At 37.4% G+C, this 14419-nt stretch overlaps 1 protein-coding gene across 5 annotated transcripts in view; it reads right to left on the reverse strand.

Moving 5' to 3' along the window:
- The window catches only part of Pfkfb1 (6-phosphofructo-2-kinase/fructose-2,6-biphosphatase 1), a 64554-nt gene that overhangs the window by 48134 nt on the left and 2001 nt on the right, over positions 1–14419 (reverse strand). For 3 of the 5 annotated variants that reach the window (XR_012909032.1, XM_075958037.1, XM_075958041.1), the window contains exon 1: positions 11578–12406. The exons of 1 other annotated variant lie outside the window; for it this stretch is intronic. Coding sequence is in view for 3 of the 4 variants with exons in the window: in XM_075958037.1 (XP_075814152.1) it covers positions 11578–11668 (91 nt within the window). In the remaining variant the exon portion in view is untranslated. Of the gene's footprint in view, positions 1–11577; positions 12407–14419 lie in introns of those variants that run through there. One more of the 5 variants, XM_075958036.1, reaches the window with a different exon arrangement.

The raw sequence follows: 14419 nt of genomic DNA on the forward strand, positions 1-14419 counted from the left end.
CAATAGTTGCACAAATGCTATGGGAACAACAAACGACTTTTCAATTGGATATTAGGCCCATTCCATTATATGGACTATATGACATTTCTACAGTTTCCAAGAACCTGAGACTAGATAGGTCATAGGTCTAGTAAAAAAACTAATAGTATTATTTTGCTAAAGGAGTATAGCCATAAAATAAGTCCTAATGACATATTGCTATACCCATAGAGCAGATCATCACTCAACCCTAATCAGAGAAGTTTATTCTTGCAGTAGATGGTAATTAACACAGAGACCCACAACTGGACATTATGCAGAATGTAAGAGACTTTAGGGCACTCAGTTCATTAAACGTCTACCCTCCAGCCTCAGGGATCTATGTGTAAGAGGAAGTAGAAAGATTCTAAGAGGCAGAGGTGGTGGGTGTTTTTCAGACACGACAAGACTGATTCACATAGGAACTTACAGACTGTGACAGTATGCACAAGACCCGCACAGGTTCAAACCAGACAAACTTCTGGCACTGGGATGGAGAAGTGGACAAATATTCCCACCCCTAACCAAGAAGCTATTTGCAGTTGATACCTGTAGGAAAAGGGAAAATCAGTTTTCTCCAAATAGAGTGTCAATGAGTTATATCAAGCACACTAGAGAGCAGGTCCAATGCCCAGGAGTAAGTGGGCCAAGAAAAAAAGGGATTGGATGGGGTTTTTATTTGTGTGTGTGTGTGTCTGTGTGTATGCATGTGCTATTTGTTTTATTTTTGTCTTATTTGTTTTCTTTTTGTCTGTTTAGATTTTTGCTTTTGTTGTTTTCCCCAGCTTTTTTTTTTTTGAGAAAGCACCTGAAGTTGGGGTGGGTTGGTGGAGGGATGGAAAGGACCTGGAAAGTTGAGGGGGGGAAGAATATGATCAGCATATATTGTATAAAAATAATTTTAAAGTTGGGCAGTGGTGACTCACACTTTTAATCCCAGCATTTGGGAGGCAAAGGCAGGCAGATCTCTATGAGTTCGAGGTCAGCCTGGTCTACAGAGCTAGTCCTACGATAGGGCTACACAGAGAACCCTATCTCAAAAAAAAAACCCCAAAACAAATAATTAATAATAACAATTGTAAAAATTAAAAATAAATAAATGTTAAAAATTGGGGGCTGGAGCAATTTATGGATCGATAGTTAAGAGTACTTGATGCTCTTGTAGAGACCAGGTTTTCAGGTCCTAGCACCCACACGGCAGTGCACAACCATTTGTTACTTCTGTTCCTGAAATTACAGCACCTTCTGGCCTGTGCAAACAGTGCGTGCACACAGATTTTATACATGCACTATATACATGCAGGAAAACACTCATAAGCATTAGTAAAATAAATTTAAAACATATTTTAAAATAGACTAAATATTTTAAAAATCCTTTATTCTAGCTTTTAAAAGATGCAATATATACTAGGGACATAACTGAGTAGTAAAGCACTTATTTGGCTACTACCTTCCAAGCCCATTTGATCCTCAGAATTGCAAAAATATATGTTGAAATAAAAATATGTAGTAATTACAGTATATAGTTCCACTAGTAGAACAGTACACTAGAATTCATTCATAACTAAGTATAATTTAATACCCATTAAGCAACCTTAAACCAATGCTATCTGCTTTTCTTTCTTCAGTCCCTGATAACCATCATTCTACTGTCAACTTCTACAGAAGCAATTTTATAAGATTCTGAATGAAATCATGTGAGCCTTGTTCTATTATAGTGGTTAGTTTCAGGAACCTCATAAATATGGGCAATTTTATTTAAAATTATTATTATTATTAACAATGTTTCTCTGTGTAGCACTGCCTGTCCTGGAACTTACTATATAGACAAGACTGACCTCAAACTCACAGAGATTCACAGCCATTAACTCATAAGAGCTGGAGTTAAAATGCATAAAGGTATGCATTGCCATGCCAGATATATTTTAAAAATTTAAGTGTCAAATATAATAAGAAAACATAAGAAAATAGAAAAACAAAAAATATGAAGAGGAAATGCAATGTATATATACTTAAAATGTACATATGGAAGCAAGACTGGGCAGAAGAAATATTTGAAGACATAATGAAGAAAAGTGAATATGTACTATGAATAGGAAATAACAAGAACAAATATAATGAACAGAAAATGCTTCACAAGATGGGAGAATTTTTCAGGGAAAGTTATGTGTATTTTGAAATAGGGTCTTGCTAGATACCACAGCCTGGCCTGAAACTCATGATACTCTTGCCTTAAACTCCTGAGTGCTGATTTTGCAGATGGGTACCCCAATGTTCACCAAGATGGTGAGTTTTAATCCAGGTATATCAGTAATGACTTTCAATATAAATTGCCTAAGAACATCAAAGACAGATATTCCAATACCAAATAAAGAAATAATATCCAACTATATGCTTTCTACAAAACACATATAGCCTGATCTTATTGTAATCTTCTTCTATCTATTATCTATCACTTACTAAAATATAAAATGCTAGGAATTGAACTTAAAGCAAGTACTCCATCACTGAGGTACATTCCAGCCTCCCTTGGGTTTTTATTTACTCTATATCTTTGTGTCTATAATGAAGGAAGCAACAACAAAGGCATTTCAGAAGTAGAAGTGGCCCGGAATAGGGCCTTATAGGAATCAAAAACCCTGTGTAATGAGAACATTTTTAGAGTTTGAAAGAGAACACAAGCAGACTTCATAGGAGTTTTCCCTTTTCCTCCTCCTTCTACATTGCTTCTAGAAGGAATACAACCATACTGTGAGTAGTTTCTGATCTGAACATAGTACAGAAAATAATAGCCTAAGAAACTGGAAAGCACTGAAAAGAAACAAAGAAAAATGAGGTTAATTATAACTTCTTAGTGTTTTGGTCCTAAATAGCATACCAAATCTGGAGCTCAATTATCTTTTAAGACTTCTATCCAAGAACCAAACAGGCCACTAGATGGTTTATGATATGAGATACACTGTAAAGATTTGTCACTCATATTGGTCTAATAAAATGCTGATTGGTCAGTAGCTAGGCAGGATGCATAGGTGGGACAACCAGAGTAGGAGAATTCTAGGAAGAGGAAATACAGAGAGTCAGTCACCAGTCAGATGGAGAGGAAGCAAGATGAGAATGCCTTACTAAGAAAAGGTACCAAGCCACATGGCTAAACATAGAAAAGAATTATGGGTGAATTTAAGTCATAAGAGCCAGTAAGTAATAATCCTAAGCTAATAGGTCAAAGAGTATATAATTAATATAAGCCTCTGTGTATTTCTTTGGGACTGAATGGCTGTGGGACCAGGTGGGACAGAAACTTCCGTCTACAAATGGTGCCCAAACGTTTGGAAAAAATTTCCACATAAAGCCTGAGAAAGCTTTTTTTTTTTTTAAAAAAAAAGAAGGATTCTATACAGACAAAAACAGAGACAAGTACAGCTTCTTGGTAACTGTTTTTTTCTCTGGTAAGCTCTGTTTACTGGCTGCAAGCAGAGGCATGGCTCCTTTAAGAGAAGCTTCCTGTAATATTGATTACAACTTGGAAAGATACAAGAGAGAGAAGAGACTTTCTCTGAAATATGACCAAAATGGAAGCTCAAAATAAGTCACTAAACAATTTTCTAATCTCTGGCAACTATAATTGTAACTAATTTCACAAAAAAAAAGAAATTAGATAATCTTGAACGACATCATAAAGAGAGCAGGGAGAGGCACTCAATCTATAAAAGAACAATGATGGAGATTTCCGAGGCTTATCAAAAGACAGAAGCCAGTGAAATACAATAAAAAACAATAAACTGTCAACCTAGAATTCCATGTTAAGCAATATGTTCTTAAAAATCAATTCAGTGTTAACAGGTCTGCTCTATAATCAATGCTGGAAGGTACTTTAGACAACTCTGAAGGCACTTTAGCTCTTTAGATTGATCTAAGAAATCTAGATCTATATAAAAAAGGAAAAGACTTGGAAAATGACTTAATAAAGGTAAAATATTTTGATTTGTTCATAGTTTTAATGATGGAAAACAGAATTGTATATTTTTAAATTGGGGCTATTCTAAAAGGCATATAGTAATGTATCACTAGTGCTATTATTTGCATTTTCCTGAAGACTACTCCCTTTGAACAGAGGACTTTTTTGTATGTGTATTAGTATGTGTATGTGTGTGCATGCGTATGTGTGTGGATGAGTATGCCCATGACGGTGCATACGGAAGCCAGAGGTCAATGTACTGGGTGATTGTAGCAGATGGATAAATGAAATGATAATGGCAAAGTCCCAAAAGTAAAGTCAGAAGAATTAGGAATCCTTGGGTAAAAGCTATCTATGTTATACATGAAGTGATATTTGAAGATAAACAATTTATTTGAAGATAACCTTAAATATTTAAATGTATGCTGTAAAGCCTAGGGCAAATGCTATGATTTGAAGATGTTGCTTTCAAAACTGATACACTGAAAGTGCATGGCTAGTGGGGTGGAATACTGAAATGAAAATATTTCTGAAATACCAAAGTCAGACAAAGATATCAGAAGAAAATTACAGACCAATATGTCACCTCAACAAAGTACTATTAAATTGGATCCAGAGAAGCATTAAACAATATTATATGTATATAATAATTAAAAATAACAATACAAATGTTCATGAGGATATGGAAAAACTGAAACCATCATATATTTATTTCTTTGAGAAACAAAATATGATAAAATCACATTTAAATGCAGTTTGGCAGACTATTCACTCAGATCATTTTAGACAGTTTCTATGATTTAGGAATTCCACACTTAAGTGAAATAAAAATTATGTCCATATAAAAATTTGTACAGGAATGTTTGTGACAGCATTATTCAGAGTAGACAAAAGTGGGAACAACCAAAATGCCAATCACTTTATGAATATATGAAATAAGTGGTATGTTCATACAGCAAGATAATAGTTGCCTATAACATGCTATAAACATGCTACAACATACATTAACCTTGAAAACATTATGCGCAACAAAACAGATCAAACACTAAAGGCCACAGTAGATGTGTCCATTTCTATGGAATGCCTCAAATAGACTCAGCCATTGAAGTGGAGAGTAGGTTAGTAGTTGCCAAGGGTGGAGGAAAGGCTGGAATGGAAAAGTACACTAAAAAGCATAAAGTTTCTTTTTCCTACAATGAGTTTTAAAATAACTAGTAGGGGGGCTGCAACACAAATAAACGATACATGTCTGAGATGAAGAATAGACTAATTTAATCTAATCATTCACACTGTATATGTATATTGAAATATGCTGTTTCCCACAAATGTGTAGTTATAAGTCCATTAAATCTGAAAATATTTTTATTCTTTGAGAATTTCATACACGAATACAATATACTTTTATTATATTCATTCCCTTGATCTTCCAATGCCCCAAGGTCCCTCCAATTTTTAAATACATATTTTAAGTGTTGTAGAATTAGTGATCATGGTTGTACAACTATATGAATACATTCAAAACCATTTTCTTATACACTTGAAGATGTTGAATTTTATGTTATATGAATTGTTTATCTATCAAAGAACAATTTCAATGTGTGTGATGGAACAGGCCTTTAATCCTAGGACTTGGAAAGGAGAAGCAGGTGGATCTCTGAAAGTTCGAGGTTAGCCTGGTCTCCATAATGAAATTCAGGACAGCCAAAACTACTTAATAGAGACTTTGTCTCAAACAAAATAAAACAATTTTTAATGATAGAGGGATTCCCAGGTGTCCACGGGGATGTCCCCAGCTAGGTCCTTGGACAGCAGAGGAGAGGGTACCTGACCGATCCTTGCCCCACTATCACGTTGATGATTATCTCCAATATCACCATAGAATCTTCATCCAGCAACAAATGGAGATAGAGACAGAGACCCTCATCGGCGCAATGGACTGAGCCCCCAAGGTCCAGTTGAAAGGCAGAAAGAGGGAGAAGATGAGTAAAGAAGTCAGGACCGTGACGGGTTGGTCCACCAACTGAGGTTGTGTGCCTGTTCTAATGGTAGCTCACCAAATCCAGCTGGACTGGGACTGAATGAGCATGTGATCAAACCGGACTCTCTGATTGTGGCTGACAATGGGGGCTGACTGAGAAGCCATTGATAAAGGCACTGGGACTCGTTTTTACATGTTCTGGCTTTTTGGGACCCTAGTCTATATGGATACACAGCTCCCTAGGCCTGGATGGAAGGGGGAGGGCCTTGGACTTCTCACAGGGCAGGGTTCCCTGCCCTCTCTCAAGCAGGGTGGGAGAGGGAAAAGTGGGTATGTGGGAGCAGGAGGGGATTGGGAGGAGGAAAGGAAGTGTAAATAATTGAATAGAAAAATAAAAAAAATAAAAGACTGCATAGTATCCAAATTATGTATGATTTAACATTTTGTAAAAACAAATAAACAAAAAATGCTTTATTTTTATTTTTCTAATAGAAATACTTACATTGATTCTGAATGAAATATCAAAATAGAAATAAACATTTCAAAATTCTTCAAAAATATAATAAATCTATATTTGTAAATAAAAAAAGAAAAATATATCGGGCAAACATTAAACTTAATACAACTGAGTATATATATATATATATTAATATCACAGGAAAATAAGATTGTAGGGTAATATGACAATAACTATTTGATATTCCCAAAGATAGAGCAGTGAAAAAAAGAAATAAAAAGGAAAGGAAAGGACATGACTGCTCCCAGGAATGATGGAGAAGAAAGTTTATTATAGAGATATGTGAGAGAGCATAGTCAGAGAGAGGGACATCAGGGAAAGTCCAGAGTGAACATAACCAGACTGAGTTGGGCCTTGTGGGGAGAAGAGAAAAGGCAGGGAGAGAAAAAGGGGGGGAATCAGGTGCAGAACCCAGGAGGCCAAAGGTACAAAAGGGCAAGTAATCAAAATGCCTGAATTATACAGGGAAGAGCCTCTGGGGGAAGGGCAGTCCAGACCCTGGGCCAGAGAGTTCAGGGCAGAGGGCGAGGTATGCCAGTCATATTCAGGAACAGGTAGGGACTGAGGGATGCTGGGAGAACCTGGCTGTCAGGTCCAGCTTTGATATGTTAAATAGGCACTTCAGCTCCTTGCCCCAGGTTTGAATCTTAACCAGCAGTCTAAATTTATGTGTAACTATCTAAATTTATTTATAACAAGCTGACAAATTGGCAAACTATTAGGAGACTTTGACCAATTATCCACAATGATAGGTAGCCCAAACACCAGTAGAATATTGGTACACTTCAACCATATTAACAAGCAAGATATTAACAAACAAAACCTAAGATAAACACAACACTAAGGTAAAATATACAATCTTTTCAAGTGCTTAGAGAATTGTCACCAAATGCTACATAAAGCATATATCAAGGCCCTGGGATCATACAAAGTTTGTTTTCTGGCAGGAATGGGATTTGAGTGGACATGGCAATGGCAGTGACCTATCTAAACAGAAGCTGGCTCAAGGGCTGGCACTAAGTAGAAGAGGTGTCCGGCTGCTTACGACAGTCAGGAGAGTCCTAGCAGTGCTGGAATAGACATTAAGGCAAGGGGGGGTAACTGGGTAAGTGTTAGACTTTGCAAATCTATGGCAGTATCTAATTATCAAGTGGTCTAAAAGACCTATGCATACATACAACACAAGCCAGGTTTAGTAGACCAATTGTAGATCAGAAAAGAAAAAAGCCTGAAAATAAATGAGATGACCATCTAAATCTGTTAGTTAAAAAAAAAATATTCAAAGAGAGCAAGACATGAATAGTTACTCGAAAGCAAATTAAACAAAAAGTAAAAGTAAAAGAAGAACAAACAAAAAATGAAGCTTAAGGAAACAAAGTCCAAAGCTGATTTTTTTTAATTTTAAAAAGAACCATACAACTTATAAACTGTTTACAAGATTTGTTAAGAGAGAAAAAAGACAAAGGTACAATAAAACAGTGTTGTTAGAGAATCTATTCTGTGAAAGTTTTCAAAAAAAAAATAAATGAATCTTAGAAAAAGAACATATAACAAAAACCAGACATTTTTAAAAGATATACATACAAACTTTAAATAAACTTGAAAACTTGTAAAATAGAAAATTCTAAGAAAATCATAACAGTAAGTATTAATACAAGTACAAGCAGGAAACAAAACAAACTCCATAACTTTCAAAGAAACTATAATAGTTAAAAGGTTTAAAAGACACACTAGGACTAGACTGTTTGATCTGGAAGTACTGCCAAATATTTGAGGAACAGACAGTTCTGGGACAAACCCTGTTAGAGATGGAGCAAAAGAAAATAGTTCGCATCTCACTGCATGATGTTAGTATAACCTTGACACCAAAACCAGAAAATGACAACATGAGAATAGACTCTCTTCTGAAGAAAATATGAAAGTACTGAACAAAATTTTGGTGAACTGGATTTAGAAGTACTTTTAAGTCCCAGGACTGCAAGATTAGTTCATAATAAGAAAAACCATGCAGCACAAAAAAAGCTAAAATTAAAATAATCATGCTGTATTTCAATAGACACAGAAAATACATCTCATAAATTTCAACATCAACTCACTATGTCATTAGGAATAATGAGATACCTTCTTAAGAGGTATCTGCCAAAAAAATATACATTCAATTATTCCATGGTCAAACTTTCAAAAACAGTCTCTTTAAAAGCAGTATCAAGATATGAATGTTCATTATTAACATACTTACAAAAACTACATTGTACTATGTGTGTGTTTATGTTTTGGAGGTAGGCTCTTAGCAATTAATATAAGAAAATACAAGCATTAACATAAGAAAAAAGGATATTTAAGAATCACAAGGATAAGGATTGCTGCGGAGAAATGAAAGCTGTAATTTGTATACAAATTGCCAAAGCTAATAAGCAAGTCTAGTAGGTTTGCCAATTTTTTTTGTTTGTTTTTTTTTGAGACAAGTTTTCTCTGTGTAGCTTTGGAGTCTGTCCTGGAACTTGCTCTTGTAGACCAGGCTGGCTTCAGACTCATAGAGATCAGCCTGCCTCTGCTTCCCAAGTGCTGAGATTAATGGCGTGGGCCACCACAGCCCGGCTGGTTCGTCAATTTTAAATTCATCATATACTACTATAAAGCACAACTTTTTACAAAAGTACTGTTTATACTAACAATAAAAATAAACAAGAAAAACTCTGATGTGCAAACCCTTCCTAGAAAAAATAATAAAACATCACTCCAAATAACATGAAAAAAGTCAAAATTTTTCAAGAGATATATTATGTTTAAGGAAAATTAAATAACACAAGATGGTTATTCTCCCCACATTGATTTATAGATTGAGTGTAATTCTAATCAAATCCTTAAAATATTGCCTCTCTGTGTGTATAACTTGAAAAGACGATTCCACAATTTATGGGGAAGAGCAGTTGGCCAAGAATAGTCAAGATATTCCATAAGAAGGGCAAGATGGAAATTTACTCTACCAAAATAAATGTTCACTGCACTACTGTTTAAAGCTAAAAATTTAAAAATTACCTAATGCTCATCAGTAGTAAGATAGATAAGCCACAAGATCGTCATAAAATGTAATAGTACACCGCAAGGAAAAATAAACAAGCTATGAATACACACAAAAATAATAATGAGTGGCTCGTATACATATAATATTGAGTAAGAAAGTGCAGCTATCCAAGCACTTTATACATGCTTATACATTTAAGAGTCAGAACAAAATGATTGATTCTATACTCCAAAGAGGATGCTATAAGCAAAGAGAGTCAAACCTTTCTCAGGTCAATACCTGCCTACCTAGCCTGGGAGGAAAGGCAGACATTGCCAAAGGCCCTGGCCACAAAATTCAGTTAATCATTAAGGAGTGTTGTGAAAACAGTGATGGTAAAAGTAAAAGTAAAAAGCCAAGAGATCATTGACAGAGCATCTGTCCTGGGCCAGGCTCAGGACTTCACACTGGGTATGATGGCGAATAAGAGGAGGCGACCATGTTTTTGTTTAATAACATTTCCTGAGTGCATGCTATGTGCTGGGCATTCTTCTAAGTACATTACCCATTTCAGCTTATCTCATCTTTGCAACAGCACTGCTATCACTATCAGTTTACAGGTGAGGCAACAGAAGCAAAAAGAGGCTTGTCTACATTAACAAACACAGGAGGTGGGACTCAAAGCTACACAGCCTTGCATCTGGTAAGTATTACTCTTATGAACAATTAAGGAATATGGTGCTCAGAATTAAAATAAACACATATTTTTCTGTTTTGTGCAGGATTTGTTCTTGTATTGTTTTTGAGATAGAGTTTCTGAGATACAGCTCTAGCTGGTTGAGAACTTAGAGTATAGCTAAGATTAGCTCTCAAACTTACAGCAATCCTCCTGAATCTGCCTCCTGAGTATTGGTCAGATTTCTCAGGAATATAAGGGGTTTCACTCTGGAAGACCTATCTAGCTATGCAGAATGGTTTCACTGCTTGTCAGCTAAACCCAAGAGGATCAAGAGTAGCTGGACAGGTAAGGGTGGAAGGAGCTTCTATCTTATACAAACTCCTATATTTCCAGATGAGTAATTAGAATTGCTGATGAAGATAACAATGGAGAACATGACATTGGGTTTTATCCTCCATTCTGCTTCCTCTATACATATCCAGCATCCTATGCACTAATCTAATATTGTACGTCTTCCTGGAACAGCTATGATGAAGTAATACCCACAGTATGTCTTAGGACTACTGTCGTCTAACATTGGGTCTAGTAGCTTCCTCCGCAGCTGCTTAAGCTGTCTGAATCCTGCAGTTCACAGATGTCTTATCTCTAGCCCCCTTCTGCACTCTCAAGCTGGGCTGGAAACACCTGGTTGCACAAGTATCTCGGTTATCTATGAGAAATGGCATACTTCAGTTTCAAAGCCTATTTCCAAGCTTTGCTTACTTTCCCTCAGCCTGTTCCTTAAAATTTCAAGTTGAATAATACACCAGTAGACTTGGCTTGGTGATACTGTCTTTTCCCTCAGCTCCTCAGAAAAGCAAGGCTATCTAAAAGTCAAGGCCAGGAAGGCATACAGGAGCCCAGTACTTAGTCTTCCCCAGCCCAGGCAGGTAGAGACTTATTTTTAAAAGGACGGTGAAAGCAGAAGGGCAATGCTGACATGGTAGTGTTGTGGACTCAGCACCTATCCTCCAAGACATGATGCCAGGAACCATCACCTTATTTCACCCTAGCATAAATTAAACAAAATCCATTTCCAGATCCTTCAGAAAAGAAGTCAAACTAAAATATTCTGAATAGTACTATATTAGAAGCTTCACATTCTAGAAAGAAGCATTCCAAACAAGCTCCCAATTCAAGGGGGAAAGCCCTTAGTCTGGGGTACCCATAGTTTAGGTGCTCTTTATCTAATCTTCATTCTTTGTTCTCTGCCTGCCTTTCTTTCTTACTTCCGTACCCTTTCTCATATTAGCCTCTTGTTATGTTCCAGCTATTTTATTCAATTGTTCATCTATTCCAACTATGTGAGGGCAGGAGTGGACAGAGAGCATCGTTTATTTTTCTAGACCCCCTACCACCACCACCCACAAATGTAAACCCCACTTACAGCCCCTTCGCCGTTGAAGCCTGCTGCTGCTGTGTGGAATCCAGATCTTCTGTAACCTGGTTTGAGTGAGTTCTCCCATCTCTTGAGCCATCTTAGACGTTGCAGCAATGACAACACTGACGACAAGGTATTGGACCTCACTACCTATGTTCCTAGCTGTCCTTTCTGATGTCGCAGCCACAGCAGTAGGTGGGCAGGGCTGGGCCAGGGAAATCACTGGGTTTCTGAGCCTCTCAAAGACTATCTACAGCTGCCTCTTTTCCTTCTGCTCCTGTATGTACAAGTTGGGACGTGGGTGCTGAAAGCCAGAGGCTAGGCAGAAGTCAGCAAAGGCCTCTGAACTCTAAGAGCTATGTACATAGAAGATAAGTTGGAGCCCAGCAAGGAGGGGAGCCAGCAAGACAGCCCAGGTCTGACCAGTTACTTCCCGCCAATGAAGACAGGACTAGTAGAGTATGCAAATAAAAAACCCAAAGATCATGTGCTTACATCCTGTGTGGTGTGGCATGACAAAGGTGATGGAGATAGGTCTCAGCTTTGAAATAAAAAAAAGCAGGCCTAATTACAATGTGAAGCTCCAACACAGATAGAGATTCACACCAGAATTACATGAACCCTCAAAACAAAACCACAAACATAATGGCCCTAATTCAAAATGCAATGTTTTGAGCTAGCAATTTAAGATCCAAACTGGAAGTAGACTTTCACTACCTCACTGCTCATCCTACTCAACAAGGCATTGCAAAAATTGTCCTTCCCTGGAGTTTGCTGCCTGCCTCTCCACAAGACCTCTCCCTCTTAAAATGAGCTGTCCGGGGCTCCTCAAAGAGATTGGCACTATCTGATCAACTTTATACTCTCTCCAGCCAAGGTTAAATAAATCAAGTAAATCTGACACCTTGGGAATAGGAGTGAATGCAGCCATTGCTGGGCAGAGAGCCGATATGTAAGCGCAGTTCACATGGCTGCCAATGGTATGAGATGACCCAGCAATAACGGCATCACAATCTAATCCAAACCCCAGCTAAAGCTCATCATGCCAAGTTGTTGGGATGGGGGCTTAGGAGAGTGGAAACTGCACTGAGCAAAGTATGCATGAGGGGCAAGAGACAATGACCTATATCTAAACAGCACAATTTCACATGCCAGAGCCACCTCATCCAGATGCCTCCCCTTTATTTGTCCCCACTCTTCTTGCCATTCCCCGGTTATTTTGAGACTTTTATCTGTAGAATTCATGCAACTGCACAGCTCGCCTGGAAGATGTCCAAGTGCCCTTTTACTCCATTCTCTGTAACCTTCCCACCCCCAACAAACCTCCAGTGATTGGGTATTAGGAAGCTCAACTTTCTTCCACTGAGCTGGACTATGCAAGGGCAGTCTCTCAGGAAAAGAAATCTCCAGGCCCTGCCCTCAAATGCTCTCAGCTCCACTCTGCCTTTTAAGAAGCTTCCTAAAATATCTTCTCAGAACTTTCTTCTATTCAAGGGTTAGATTCCCTCCAGTTGCTGTGTCTACATCATATAAGACTTTCAATACCAAAGTCTACCTAGGACAATGCACCTACTGTGGCAGTGGATCCCAACAGTTAAGAACAATGGAGTAAGAAGCCACACTGCCTGGGTGGAAACTCACTTTGCCCCATTGCTGGATCTAAGAAACTGGGCAGAAGGCTAACTTTTCAGAGACTTAGCTGTTTTTTGCTTTGTTTTGCTCTTTCATTTGGTATATAGGGAAAGAAAGTAGTGCCTTACTAGCCTTCACGGCTAGTAAAGAGCCAATATACTGATATACATGAAGAAACCTGGGAAATGTTGAATATATATTATTCAACATTGCTGTTCCATTTGTGAAGTAAATGAGTCGGTTCTTTCAAGTAATCTGTAAACTCTATCATAATATTACAACGCAGGATTAACATTTGCACCATGAAGAGTTCCTGAGAATCAATTAGAGATAAACTCATTTTCGGTTTCTGTTAACTATGTCTGGCATAGAATGTCAAATCCTACATGTTCTCACTTATTTGCAGAACCTAAAAGATGTTGGTAAGAAGCTGAGTATAGACTAGTGGGAAGAGGGGAAGAAAGAACAACTGTTGTGGGATTCGGGTAGAGAGCAGGACTAACTTCTGATGTTCTAAAGCTGTGCATCAGAAGGATAACAATAGTTGAAAGCAAGTAATTATACTTCTAAGTAGCTAGTAGAGAGGAGAAACGATAAATATTTGAGGTTATACCTATCCCAATTAATCATCGCACATTATATGCACGTATTAAAACATACAGTAGCACACAAGTATGTATAATTAGGTGTCGATTTAAAGTTAAAAAATAATCTCTTTCAGATTAGCAGAGAACTCCTAGAGTCTTAGAAACAGACTTTATAAAACACAAGTTTCTTAGCTCTAATAAGACACATAACTAGTGGAAGTCTATTTTAAAGATCTTACTAGTCTCTATGGTTTCAAATGTCCACAAAGCATCATTTCATTTATCTTACTTGTTCCTTTCAAACACCCACAGTCAAAACACAGGGAAATGGGTCTGAGGAAGGGACAGCTTGTCCAAGGTAATCTAACCAATCACATGAACATAACTTTTATGTTTATAAATTTGTCCTTATGACACTGCCAAGAATCAAGAAGATAATTTTAGTAGCAAGAAATCTGAGCTAGGTGGCTAGAAGGTCTCTGACAAGATCTGAAAGGGTAAAAGTCAGGGTCTGGGTTTGATAACCTAATTTAAACCTGTCGATGAAACTTTCCACCATTCTCAGCCCAGAAACAGAATAAAACAAGCCTTCTAGAAATGCCCCAGACTAGCATTCAAACCTCTGCTAA

The sequence above is a fragment of the Microtus pennsylvanicus genome, chromosome X (genome assembly GCF_037038515.1).
Source record: "Microtus pennsylvanicus isolate mMicPen1 chromosome X, mMicPen1.hap1, whole genome shotgun sequence".
Lineage (NCBI taxonomy): Eukaryota > Metazoa > Chordata > Mammalia > Rodentia > Cricetidae > Microtus > Microtus pennsylvanicus.